Genomic DNA, 13,206 nt, shown 5'->3' with positions numbered 1-13,206 from the left:
AGGAGGTGGTGCGGGTCTGGCCTCCGTCTGAGCCCGTCTCCACTCCCAGGTCGTGTCCTACCTGGCGGGTTGTGGCCTTCAAAGCTGCCCCATGCTCCTGGCCAAAGGGTACCCAGACATCGGCTGGAACCCTATTGGCGGTGAGCGCTACCTGGACTTTTTGCGCTTCGCCGTCTTCGTCAACGGTGAGTCAGGAGTTGGCGGTGGCGGGACAGGAGGCCGGGGGTCCCCGACCCAGCCAGCCTCCCTCAGGGTGTGGTCCCCGTCCTGGCTCGGCAGGGATTCCTCCAGGCGGGCTGGGGCAGGGTCCAGAGGCCAGTGGGGGCCCGGGGTTAACCCTTGAGGTGCTGGGTCCTGGGCTGCCGGGGCAGGGTCCCCAGGGCCGCGGCTCATGAGGCCTCCGGACCCGCCGGAGCCGCCAGGTGAGAGTGTGGAGGAGAACGCCAACGTGGTGGTGCGGCTGCTCATCCGCAAGCCCGAGTGCTTCGGGCCTGCCCTGCGGGGTGAGGGCGGCTCGGGGCTGCTGGCCGCCATCGAAGAGGCCATTCGCATCTCTGAGGACCCGGCGCGGGATGGCCCGGGCGTCCGCAGGGACCGGCGGCGTGAGCAGTGAGTCTCCCACCCCCTTCTCAGCGGCAGAGCCCAACTTCCCCGTGCCCCTTGCTGCCTCCCCCACACGCCACCCCCCTCCTTCTGCAGCTTTGGGGAGGAGCCCCCCGAGGAGAGCCGGGTGCACCTGGGACACGCCATCATGTCCTTCTACGCTGCCTTGATCGACCTGCTGGGACGCTGTGCGCCAGAGATGCATGTGAGAGCTGGAGGTCCAGGGACGGGGAGGGGCACGCCTGGGCAACCTCGAACCTCTTCAGTCGGGCACCTGACGACACTGACGGAGCTCTCGTGATGTGGGTGGTCTCAGGCTAGCCAATCCTGGGGACACACCAGTGACCAAGACTGCCCTAGGCCTGGCTCTCACGGAACTTCCAGTCCAGCGGCGGGGGGGGGGGGGGGGGGGGGGCGAGGACCAAGCACTGAGAGCCGGGGACAGTCGGGGCTTCAGCAGAGGAGCACTAGGAGCAGAGGAGTCAGGGCTGGGAGATCGAGAGCTCGCCCCACGAGGAGTCCTGCTCTGCCTGCCGGTGGGTCAGGAAGGGATGGATGGACTAACGACCAAACGGGGCAGAGGGTGCTGGATGACGTGCCCCCTTCCATCTTCCAGCTAATCCAAGCCGGCAAGGGCGAGGCCCTGCGGATCCGCGCCATCCTGCGCTCCCTCGTGCCCCTGGATGACCTTGTGGGCATCATCAGCCTCCCACTGCAGATCCCCACGCTGGGCAAAGGTGCAGAGGGGGCAGGACTCGGCAAGGAAGGGAGGCTGGGGAGGGAGCGGGTGGGGCCGAAGGGCAGCCCTGACCCCCTGCCCTCGTGGCCCGCAGACGGGGCTCTGGTACAGCCAAAGATGTCGGCATCTTTCGTGCCGGACCACAAGGCATCCATGGTGCTCTTCCTGGACCGGGTGTATGGCATCGAGAACCAGGACTTCCTGCTGCACGTGCTGGACGTGGGGTTCCTGCCCGACATGCGGGCGGCCGCCTCGCTGGACACGGTGAGCAGCCCCGCCCCTGCCGAGCCACCCTCCCCGCCGCCCGTGAGGGTGCAGGATGGTCAAGGGCACAGCGGCAGCGCTTCTGTTTGTTCTGGGCATGTGTACCTATCAGAATCCTCCCTCCCCACCCCCCATCAAGACAGAAAATGAAACCAAGAGGAACTCTGAGTTCTGGACGAGGGTGGGTGGAAATCTTCAACATCTCATCTTTCTTATTTAAGAAATGATCATTCTCGGTGATGGCTCAGCACCAAGGAGACAAAGACTTGCGCTCAACAGCAACAATAATAGTTATATAGATATTTAATAGTTATATCGTTAGAGAATAGTAGGGGACAAAGCCGAGTAAGATGAAGACTGAGAACTGACCACTGATGTGGCCAAATGGAGGTCACTGGTGACCTCGATGAGCACTTTCAGTGAGGCGGTGGGGTAAAAGCCTTACTGGCGAGGGTTTACGAGGGTCTGGCAGGTGAGGCATTGGAGACCGTGAGTGGACGTGACCAGCCCAAACCAAAGTATGGGAAACTCCGTGGATAAATGATCCAGTTTTTCTGGCAAATAAATAGCACTGAAAAGAGGAGGAAAGGAGACCGTTACAGATGAAAAGACCTGAGACCCAGCAGCCAAATGCAGTAGGGGGGCCTTCCTGGTGCCCTGATCCAAACAATCCCGGCTACAAGTGAGACACTTGGAGAAAGTTGGGGAAGGACTTTACGCGACTGTTAATTCTGTTAGGTGCGAAAACGGCAGCGTGGGGTGTTAAACGGAAGCAGGTGTCTGAATGGAGACACAAAGCTGAATATCTATGGGTGGAGTGGTAAATGGCTAGGGTTGTATAAAAGTATCACAGGAAAAAGGGTGAGGGAGAGGACAGAAGCATGCAGAACTTTGTCTGCAGGGCTGTCTACTCTGGGTAACGAGGGCTCACTACTTGGTGCCTCGGCCGCGGTGGGTTTGAAAATTTGCATGGTTCCAAGAGATCGTAGAGACTGGGAGGAGCAGGTGTGGGGGGAAGATCCGAAGCCAGGGGCGCGAAGCGGGCCTGAGGCCCCGGCTCTGCTCGCCAGGCCACTTTCAGCACCACGGAGATGGCCCTGGCGCTGAACCGCTACCTGTGCCTGGCGGTGCTGCCGCTCATCACCAAGTGTGCGCCGCTCTTCGCGGGGACCGAGCACCGCGCCATCATGGTGGACTCCATGCTTCACACGGTGTACCGCCTGTCCCGCGGCCGCTCGCTCACCAAGGCGCAGCGCGACGTCATCGAGGAATGTCTCATGTCGCTGTGCAGGTGGGGCGGGGCCGGGGGGCGGGGGCGGGCCCGCGGGGGGCGGCCGGCCTGGGGGCGAGACCCCCACCGCCCCGCGCCTGTCTCCGCAGGTACATCCGCCCGTCCATGCTGCAGCACCTGCTGCGGCGCCTGGTGTTCGACGTGCCCATCCTTAACGAGTTCGCCAAGATGCCGCTCAAGGTGAATGAGGGCGAGCCCTCTCCGGCGTGCGCCGCCCTCGGGCCGCCTCGGGGCTCTTTTGTGACGCACCGCCCGGCCCCGTTAACCCGCCAAGCGAGGGCGGCGTCCCCACGGAAACCTCTGAGGCGTTCTCATTGCCGCACTAGGATTTCCAGGACGGTCGCTTGGCGTCGTCGGGGCCTCTAACGCTCCCTAGTTAGCGTTTAATTTGCCTCACAGTGAGCCAGTCCTCGCCTAGATTAGCACGTCTTTGCGTGAGCACACCGCTTTTCCTAATCAGCGCGCTTACTCGCACGCCCAGACCACCAGCCTTACGCTTTTCCAACGAGTGCATTCATCTGAATACATAGCACCACAGCTACTCTGAATATTCGCAGTCTTTCCTGTTAGTTTTTTCGTTTGCATGCTGGTTTGCATAAGGAGACACCCCTTGTCTGGACTGATTTACACAATACATCTGAATCAACCCCCATTTCAGATTTGCCTATTGGATGTGGAGGTCCTCTTCCCAATTACCATATATTTGCATGGGGCTCTGCGTGTATTTGCCCGCCATGGTAATTCACAGAAGCGCAGATCACTCTGTCCATACGTCCGTTTGCACACAACCCTACCCGTGGATTAATCTTAACATACTTATTTGTGTAAAACGACAACAGACAAACCCGGCCCTGGCCCAATGCCTATCCTGACTACACGTTAGAGCGCTGAATTATCATAAACGGCCCCAGACCACTCCCCAATAAGCACTTTCCCTTAGTACCTGCATGACCCACGTCCCCTTCATAATTTAAAAGCCCCAGCCTCCTTGGCTTTGCTTTTGCCGGCCACCTACTACGCGCCCCTCATTTGTGTGTCGCCCTCTTGCTCCCACCCAGCTCCTCACCAACCACTATGAGCGCTGCTGGAAGTATTACTGCCTCCCCACAGGCTGGGCTAGCTTCGGGGTCACCTCAGAGGAAGAGCTGCACCTCACTCGTAAACTCTTCTGGGGCATCTTTGACTCACTGGCCCACAAGGTCCGGGCACGTGGGGGGGGCACCTAAAGGAGCCTGCTGGGAGGGCTTGGGGGCCAAAGTGGGGGGGTCCAGAATGAAATTACCAATTCAGGGGTTCAGGGAGGGAGCTAGTTCTGCAGGTTTGGATCCAGGAGAATCTAGGAGTTGGGTCTCTGGTTTGGCTGTTACAGAAGAGGCGATGGGCGCTAGTCTGGGGGCTTGGAGAGGGGTGATGCCGGGGTGGTTTGGAGGGTCCAGGTGGGCTGAGGTTTGGGTTTCAGGGGGAGAGACCATAACTGATGTCTGGGGGCTCAGGGAAGAGGGGTTGATTAGCAGAGGGGTGAGTTTGAGGCCCTAGGGCTCCAGGATTTGAAGGCTCAGCCAGGCCTGCAGTGACCCCCCCCCCACCCCGGCATCCCCAGAAGTATGATCCAGAGCTGTACCGCATGGCCATGCCCTGTCTGTGCGCCATCGCAGGGGCCCTGCCCCCCGACTACGTGGACGCCTCATATTCATCCAAGGCCGAGAAAAAGGCCACGGTGGATGCTGAAGGCAACTTTGACCCTCGGCCCGTGGAGACCCTCAAGTGAGGAGGCCTGGGGGCAGGAGCGGGGTGGGGACCGGGGACCGGGAGAGGGAGAAGGATTCGGACATGGAAGGATGGGCCAGCGCTAACATCTGCCCACCCCATCCCCCCTAATAGTGTGATCATCCCGGAGAAGCTGGACTCCTTCATCAACAAGTTTGCGGAGTACACACATGAGAAGTGGGCCTTCGACAAGGTTGGCGTCAGGGTCCTCCCTCACCCCCCAGCAGCCCCCGTTCCTGCCAGCCTTTCTCAAGACCCCACCTGCCCCCCCACCCCAGACCCAGGTCTTCCCTGAGGCCCCAGATTTCCCTGGGACCCCAAACTCTTCGGAGACCCCAAAGCCTCTTCCAGAGCCCCCCGCCCCTCCAGGGTTTCCCCTCTGCGTCTCCCAGGCTGCTCTCTCCTCCTCATCCTGCCCCCTGCCCCCACCTCCATGGTGGTGCGACCTGTCCCCTCTCCACCTCCAGATCCAGAACAACTGGTCCTATGGGGAGAACATAGATGAGGAACTGAAGACCCACCCCATGCTGAGGCCCTATAAGACCTTTTCAGAGAAGGTGAGCAAATCTCAGGGCCCAATGCTGAGGGTCCAAAATGAAACCTCCCAATTCGAGCGTTCAGAGAGGAGTGAGGCAGCTTCATCAGCTTGGATCTAGCTGGGGCTGCGGGTTAGGGCTCCGCATGCATGGACTTTGCCCTCCCTCAAACGTGGCTGCCTCCCCAGACCCCGGACTTCTAGTGTTCCTTCTCTTAGAAAGAGTCAGACTGGATTTGATTCCTTGACTGTGCCATTTAACTTCTCGGAATCTCCAGAGTAAAATGAGATCATGAGAGTTTTGTTTGGGAGACTCTGTTACAGAGCAGGTAAGAGACCGGAGTTCGAATCCGAGCTGGACCACTTCCTCCTAGCCACGTAGTCGAGGCTTTCCACTTCTTAGGACACTGGAGGCCAGTAAGGCTGAGGCAGGGACTCCTCCCTCTACCTCCCTCCCATGCCACCTCACCACCTCCACGCCTTCCTGTCCACCCCAGGACAAAGAGATTTACCGTTGGCCCATCAAGGAGTCCTTGAAGGCCATGATTGCTTGGGAATGGACGATAGAGAAGGCCAGGGAGGGAGAAGAGGAGAAGACAGAAAAGAAGAAAACGCGGAAGATATCCCAAAGTGCCCAGGTGGGGGCGGGGCCGGGGCAGAGGGCGGGGTCATGGGAGGTGGTGAGCGGCGGGGGCGGGGCCAGGAGAGTGTGGGGCCAGGCGGGAGGTGGGGTTGAAAAGGGAGAAGGGCCAAGGAAAGGACGTGGGGGGAGGGGGGGCGGGGGTCAGGGAAATCTTGGGGGCCCGGAGCCAGATGCCCGCCAAGGCTGAGAGATCTGGGAAGGGAGTGGGCGTGGGTCTGAAGAACTGCGAAGGGCAGAGGAGAGAGGGCGTGACTTAGCGACAGGGCCTTGGGGGGGGGGGGGGCGAAGAGCAGGGGTCTAGGGCCAGTGGAGGAGGTAAACTGGGTAAACTGTGTTGGGGCCCGGACTTCCTGCTAGTCCATCAAGCACCCCCATTTCTCCCTCGTCCTCCCAGACGTATGATCCGCGAGAAGGCTACAACCCCCAGCCCCCGGACCTCAGCGGAGTTACCCTGTCCCGGGAGCTGCAGGTGAAACCCCTGATCCTTTATCTAGAGGCATGGAGGTGTTTGTTGGGGTTGAGAAGGACATCCTCTGAGTCCGGGCCTTGACTCTTTCGTCCATTCCAGGCCATGGCAGAACAACTGGCGGAAAATTACCACAACACGTGGGGGCGGAAGAAGAAGCAGGAGCTGGAGGCCAAGGGTGAGAGCGTCCGTCCCATCCCCGCACAGGCCCCTCTTCACCGAAGTCCCCTAACTCCAGAGTCCCAAGGGACTAGAGTTGTGTGACTTTGAACCATTGCTTTCGCCACCCCCGATAATAACAACATCTACTACCATAGGGCTGTGGTGAGCATATGACGATCCTCTGAAAGCCATGATTCGGTTCCCTTACCTCTGTTTTTATTACTCTAATTATGCGTGCTCTCAGCAGCAAGAACCACTTCAGTGAGAATGGCCTGGGTCTCCCCAGTCCTCTGATTTCTGGTCTTTGCGGCTCCAGGTGGTGGGACCCACCCCCTGCTGGTCCCGTACGACACACTGACAGCCAAGGAGAAGGCACGAGACCGAGAGAAGGCCCAGGAACTGCTAAAGTTCCTGCAGATGAACGGCTATGCTGTCACCAGGCACGTGGGCTGCAAGCCCGGCCAGGGAGGGGCGGGGAATGTGAGAGGAACGAGCCAGGCCAAAACTGGGAAAAGCTGGGCTGGGGTAAAGCGGCGGAGCCAGGGAAGGCAGGTGGCTGAGAGGGGTGGGGCCCGGAGAGCAGAGGTGGGGCCAGAAAAAGGAGGTGGCTATGAGGGTGGGCCCTGGAGAGTGGGGGAGGGGCCAGGGAGAGGAAGCCAAGATGGGGGGGCCTCCTCAGAGCGGGGAGCAAGGTCAGAGAGTGGGGGGCCGGGAGGGTGGGGCCTCGGGAGAAGAGTTAGGACCTGGGAGGGGAGGAGGCTAAGAGGGTGGGGCCTGGGGGACTGTTTGGGGCCAGAGAGGGGAGGGGCTAGGCCTGGGAGGAGAGGCAAGGCCGGGGATGACAGGAGGCTAAGAGGGCGGGGCCTGAGGGGAGGCGGGGCCTGAGGAGGAGAGGCGGGGCCAGGGAACCGCTAGGAGCTCGAGGGGGACCTGGCGTGGGGCAGAAACCTGCAGCGGCCGGCCGTAGGAAAGCAGAGGGGAACTGGAGAGGAGCGGGGAACAGGGCTGACCCCTCTCTGCCTGTCCACGCAGAGGCCTTAAGGACATGGAGCTGGACACGTCTTCCATCGAGAAACGGTTCGCCTTTGGCTTCCTGCAGCAGTTGCTGCGCTGGATGGACATTTCCCAGGAGTTTATCGCCCACCTGGGTACGGGGGAGTCCCTCCCCATGCCTGCCATAGCTACAGGTTCACCCAAGGACCCGGCGCATGCATTTCTCCTTCCCTCCCCTCACCTCATTATTGTGCCAGACACTGTTCCTTCCAGGTGTCGAGACCACAGCAGTGAACGAGACAAAGATCCTTGTCCTCCAGCGTTTACATTCCTGTGGTGCCTTCAGACGATTAACGTCAGATACCTTAAGTTTTTAGAAGGCAGTTAGTGTTTGGGGAAGAAGAATACACTAGAACCAGCTAAGGAAGACTGGGAGTTGTGGGGGGGGGGGGCGTTGGGGGAGTGGAGCCCTTTAAATTTTAAATAGAGTAATTGGGAAGACTTTGAAGGAGCTGGGAGGGGGCTGGCCATATATCTAAGGAGAGTATTCCAGGCAGAGGAACAGCCAGTGCGAAGGTTCTGAGAAGTCCCTGGGGAAACAGGAGGCCCAACTGGCTGAAGCAGAGTGACTGAGTGTGGACAGCGGGAGGAGACGGGGCAGATCACGTAGGGCTTTGCAGGCATGGGGAGGACTGTGGCTTTTTACCCCAAGTGGAATAGCACCACGGGAGGGTTCTGAGCAGGAGAGAGCCCTGACCTGCTTCAGGTGTTCACAGACTCCCCTTGGCTGCGTTAGGAACAGATTGTGGGCGTAGGGACCAAAGAGGGTGAGGATTGGGCAGATTCTGAGTCTCTTTGGGGGATGGAGGCTGTTGGTGTGCCCCATACGTGCCTCTTACACCCCACTAAGAATCACAGCTGGCCCCTAGAATCCCTCCCAGCTTCCCCCAGAGATCCCAACATTCCCCCTGAGAGCCCCCCAGGACCCCCAGACCCCCTCAAATGAGTGGCACAGCAGGACGCACTCACACACCTCGCCTCGAATCCCACATGCTGATCCTTCATGCTGAGCGCCTCTCGGCAACTCCCTCTCCTCTCTGTGCCTCGGTTTCCCCATCTGTCCACCGTAACCAGTCACAGTTCTGTCCTGTTCTTGCTGGGTGACCTGGGCTGAGTTATTTCATCTCAGTTCCCTCATCTGTAAAATGAAGGAGGGGACCAACTGTACAGACCTCCAAGTTGGGAGGAGATCGTGCGAGGGCCAGGGACATTATTAGCATTATTATTATCATTAATTATTACTCTCACTGTTATTATTACCTGAAATTGACTTCTGCTTTAAAATTAATTCTAGTCTGCCAACATTGACTTCTTGTTTCATTCATTCATTCATTCATTCATTCCACATTGACTCAGTGCCAAGTACTGAAGTTCAGGAAGAAGAGGGCTGGTGAGGAAGCGGATGTTCCATGACCTTACTCCATCCTAGTTTATCCTCTTCCCCATTTTCAGCCGCAGGAAGGGCTTGATCAAGGAGTTAGGGGGAAACACAGGAAAGACAGGAGAGAGAGGTTTACCTCAAAGCCAACAGAGGTGGCTTTATACCAAGCATTAATCTCCCATCTTTTCCTCCCTTAACCCTCGAGTCCCCTCCCTCCCTAGGCACCTTCTGAGTTCCCCAGCCTTGAACCCACCATCACCTCTCTTTTCCCTCCGCCACCAGAGGCTGTGGTCAGCAGCGGACGAGTGGAAAAGTCCCCCCACGAACAGGAGATTAAATTCTTTGCCAAGGTGAGAGGTGGACTGAGAAGCTGGAGGGGGCTGGGGACTGGTGGGCCCCTTCACCCAGTCCCCCTTCACCCAGCCCGCCTCGTCTCTTCCCCACCCCACCCCCAGATCCTGCTCCCTCTGATCAACCAGTATTTCACCAACCACTGCCTCTATTTCCTGTCCACACCGGCCAAAGTGCTGGGCAGTGGTGGCCACGCCTCCAACAAGGAGAAGGAAATGATCACCAGGTGGGCTACCCTGGGACCCCTGACCCCGCCTCCTGACCTCGCAGGATTGCAATCCTGGACCCTGTCCTCCCAACCTGGGACTGTCTGGGCTCTGTCCTGGGTGTTGGGCACTGACCACTCTACCTACAGAGGTGACTGAAGGGTGAGGGTGACTCCCTGTCCTCTTGTGCCCAGGACCGAGGGGTCTCCCAGGATGTAGGACTTTCAGGCAAATGGGACGAATTGGTCGCCCTGTCAGAAAGGCAGACCAGCCTCCCCACCCCCCAGCACCCCCGTGTCTGCCCGTTACTCTCAAGCTTGCTCATCTCTCTGCCCCTTCCCCACCCTTCCTGTCACCTTCGTTCTCTTCTCCACCATCCTATGTCCTCCTGGCTGTGTCTTCTGTCCCTCTGTCCCTGTCCCTAACTGTGCCGCTGCTGTCCTTGCCCCGTGGTGTCCTCACTGTCTGTTTCCCCCGTCCTTATGTCCCTTTCTTTCTTCAGCCTCTTCTGCAAGCTTGCGGCTCTTGTGCGGCACCGAGTTTCTCTCTTTGGTAAGTAGCTCCCCGCCCCGGTTCTTCTCTCTAACCTTCCCTCTCTCCCTGCAATCTCCAACCCCACCCTGAAGAAACAACTCCCGGTTCAGGCCTCAATTTGAACAACCTCCACCGTGTTGTTCCTCTGGACCCAGACACGGCCTGGGTAGTCCTAGGGACAGGGCTGTGCCTGGGACAGCCCTGGGCCCCGCCCTCGTGGAGCCCCCAGGCCGGTGGGGACACAGACTCATCCTCAGACAGTGATGGCCCGAAGGTCAGGGCTGGGATGGGGGAGGTGCAGGCAGAGTGGGTTTGGGGAAGGACCAGGTCCTGTGGGGGTCCAGGTGGAGGTGGGGCGGGGGGGAGGTGGATGTAGGGGAAGGCGCTGCCCTTGTAGCCCTTCCTTCACCCTCTCCCGTCTCCCTTCCCCAGGGACGGATGCCCCAGCTGTGGTCAACTGTCTTCACATCCTGGCACGCTCCCTGGATGCCAGGTATGGGGCCTGGTGGCCACCCCCGCCCCAAACCCCTGTTCTCCTTGACCTCCTGAAATCCCGAATCTCAGATTCTAGAACTGGCGCGCCCCGGCTTCCCTCCTAGGACGGTGATGAAGTCAGGCCCCGAGATCGTGAAGGCCGGCCTCCGCTCCTTCTTTGAGAGCGCCTCAGAGGACATCGAGAAGATGGTGGAGAACCTTCGTCTGGGCAAGGTGTCCCAAGCACGCACGCAGGTGAAGGGTGTGGGCCAGAACCTCACCTACACCACGGTGGCCCTGCTGCCGGTCCTCACCACGCTTTTCCAGCACATCGCCCAGCACCAGTTCGGAGACGATGTTATCCGTAAGGACCCCTGACCCCAAGGGCAGGACTGGGGCCGGGGGTGGGGTGCGATTCTGCTGACACCAGCCATCCCTGTGTGCCCGACAGAATCCCCAGGTGTCTGAGTGTGCATTCAGTGAATTGGTAGGTAACAGAATGAGTTCATGAGACAGAATGAGTTAATGAGGATATAAGTTCAGCAGCTTTTTTTTTTTTTAACGTTTATTTATTTTGAGAGACAGAGACCGAATATGAGCAAGGGAGGGGAGAGACAGAGGGAGACACAGAATCTGAAACAGGCTTCAGGCTCTGAGCTGTCAGCACAGAGCCTGACGCAGAGCTCGAACCCATGAACCGTGAGATCATGACCTGATCTGAAGTCAGACGCTTAACCAACCGAGCCACCCAGAGACCCCTGAGTTCAGCAGCTTCTAACAAAAGACCCTAAGTCACTGTAGCTTAAACAAGAAAGGGGTGTATTTCTTTCTCATGTAAGAGCCTACTTGTGAGTGCATCACCATGTCAGAAGCCCAGGCTCCCTCCATCTTGTTACCCTGCCATCTTGGAAATACTGCCTTTATCCGCAGGGTCCCGGATGGCACGGCGTTCATTACATCCCCATTCTAGTCTGTAAGAGGAGAGAGGAAGCAAAGAGGAGGGCACTGCAATTCTTTTACAAGAACGACCTAGATGTGGTCTGTGTCAGTCCTGCTTACATCCGTCTCGTTGGCCAGAATTCAGCATGCGGCCACATGTCACCGCAAGGGGGGCTGCGAAAGTAGCCTTTATTCTGGGAGGTCACGTGTCCAGCTAAACATTGGAGGTCTGTTCCTAAAGAGCAGAGAAAAGTTAAGAGCAGATATTGGGAGTCTATTAGCAGCGTCTGCCGTTTTTCTGCCACCAAATGGCACACCTGTTGTGTGACCCAGCCTGGGATCTGGGAACACAATGTGCACAGTGTGTTAGTGAGACACAGGCAAGATGCCACGCCCAGTGGAGTGTCAGGTCCTCAAAAGAAAGAGCCTTATGAGATGTGGTCTGGACTGTGGGGGGCGGGGGAAGGACGGCGGGGGGGCTGGTGGGAGAGATGTTCAGGAGGCCGAGGAGATGGGCGGTAGAGGGGAGGTATCCAGAGTGAAGCCCAAGGCCCCGGCCTGCGACACTCGGATAGTGGGGCCTCCAGGATACAGGGACTGGGAGCAGTAACGAGTCTGGGGGAGATGCCAAGGTCAATTGGGCCAAGGGGCCCAGGGAACACCCTGGCAAGGTGTCCAGGACGGGCCAGCAGGCCATGGGCCGTGGGGATTGGCGGATGCTGAGCCATGTCTCAGTTCACCGTTTCTTTGAAATTAGAACCTTTTGCCAAAAGTAAGAAAAGTTGAACGTGGTTGGGGCTCTTCCCCCACCCTCACGTTTTGTTCAGAGAATTAAAATTTTTTTTAATGTTTATTTATTTTTGAGAGGGAGAGACAGAGAGTGACAGAGAGTGAGTGGGGTAGGGCACAGAGAGAGGGAGACACAGAATCCGAAGTAGGCTCCAGGCTCCGAGCTGTCAGCCCAGAGCCCGACACGGGGCTCGAACTCACAGACTGAGAGATCATGACCTGAGCCGAAGCCGGACGCTCAACCGGCTGAGCCACCCAGGTGCCCCTGTTTAGAGAATTTTAAAGTGTCCAGAAGAGCCAGAAGAAGAGAATTGTTCGCAATTTGCCCCGTTTGCTTAACCTTTCACTTTATGAGCAAAAGTATTTGCAGACCTTTTTGTTGAACTTTAGAATGTGAGTTCCACAGACCGTGACACCTCATCCCTAAATACTGAGTCTGCACCTCCTGGAATGAGAACCTTCTGTCTGTCATGTAATCACAATATCATTATCACCACCTAACCTGACTGTGCTTGAATTTCCCTCATTACTCTCAAAATGTCTTTGATTTAAAAAAAAAAAATTCAGAATCCAGTCAGGTTTTTCTCCTTGCATTTGGTTGTTATGTCCACGTAGTCTCTTCAATCTATAACTGCCCCCTTGCCCTCTTTTTATCTCGAGACATTAGTAAAATTGCTGAGGTTCCTAACCTGGTCTTCTGGGGGTCGGCAGGGGGATGACCTAAAATTATCGTCAGGGTTGGATGTTTGCATTTTTCTGGAGAGTGTCCATCGCTATCATCAGAGAGATCCATGACTCCCCTCCAAGGAAAGAACAGCCTTTACTGAGTGCCTGTTGTGTGCCCTCTTCCAACTGGTTTCCAAGCATTAATCTTTGGATCCTTACAACCACCCCATGAGGAAGATACTGTAGGTATCCCCATTTTACAGATAGGGAAACTGAGGCCAAGAGAGTGTTGGCACTTTGCTCAAGTCACAAAACTGGTAAATGGCAGGCTGGCTCTCGACTG

The 13,206-nt window shown here is 57.7% G+C and overlaps 1 protein-coding gene across 1 annotated transcript in view; it reads left to right on the top strand.

Moving 5' to 3' along the window:
* RYR1 (ryanodine receptor 1) overlaps positions 1–13,206 on the top strand; it is a 112,979-nt gene that overhangs the window by 43,889 nt on the left and 55,884 nt on the right. Inside the window, exons 43-63 of the mRNA XM_042920374.1 lie at positions 50–185; positions 423–609; positions 700–808; positions 1,220–1,340; positions 1,437–1,606; positions 2,677–2,897; positions 2,987–3,077; positions 3,956–4,096; positions 4,498–4,661; positions 4,779–4,857; positions 5,132–5,221; positions 5,697–5,837; positions 6,237–6,311; positions 6,411–6,486; positions 6,787–6,910; positions 7,503–7,618; positions 9,187–9,254; positions 9,360–9,481; positions 9,964–10,013; positions 10,428–10,488; positions 10,595–10,833. Coding sequence (XP_042776308.1) covers positions 50–185; positions 423–609; positions 700–808; positions 1,220–1,340; positions 1,437–1,606; positions 2,677–2,897; positions 2,987–3,077; positions 3,956–4,096; positions 4,498–4,661; positions 4,779–4,857; positions 5,132–5,221; positions 5,697–5,837; positions 6,237–6,311; positions 6,411–6,486; positions 6,787–6,910; positions 7,503–7,618; positions 9,187–9,254; positions 9,360–9,481; positions 9,964–10,013; positions 10,428–10,488; positions 10,595–10,833 — 2,581 coding nt within the window. The remainder of the gene's footprint in view (positions 1–49; positions 186–422; positions 610–699; positions 809–1,219; positions 1,341–1,436; positions 1,607–2,676; positions 2,898–2,986; positions 3,078–3,955; positions 4,097–4,497; positions 4,662–4,778; positions 4,858–5,131; positions 5,222–5,696; positions 5,838–6,236; positions 6,312–6,410; positions 6,487–6,786; positions 6,911–7,502; positions 7,619–9,186; positions 9,255–9,359; positions 9,482–9,963; positions 10,014–10,427; positions 10,489–10,594; positions 10,834–13,206) is intronic.

This window comes from Panthera leo, chromosome E2 (genome assembly GCF_018350215.1).
Source record: "Panthera leo isolate Ple1 chromosome E2, P.leo_Ple1_pat1.1, whole genome shotgun sequence".
Classification (NCBI taxonomy): Eukaryota; Metazoa; Chordata; class Mammalia; order Carnivora; family Felidae; genus Panthera; species Panthera leo.
The sequence above is the reverse complement of the archived record's forward strand: the minus strand, read 5'-3'. Positions and strand labels throughout refer to the sequence as shown.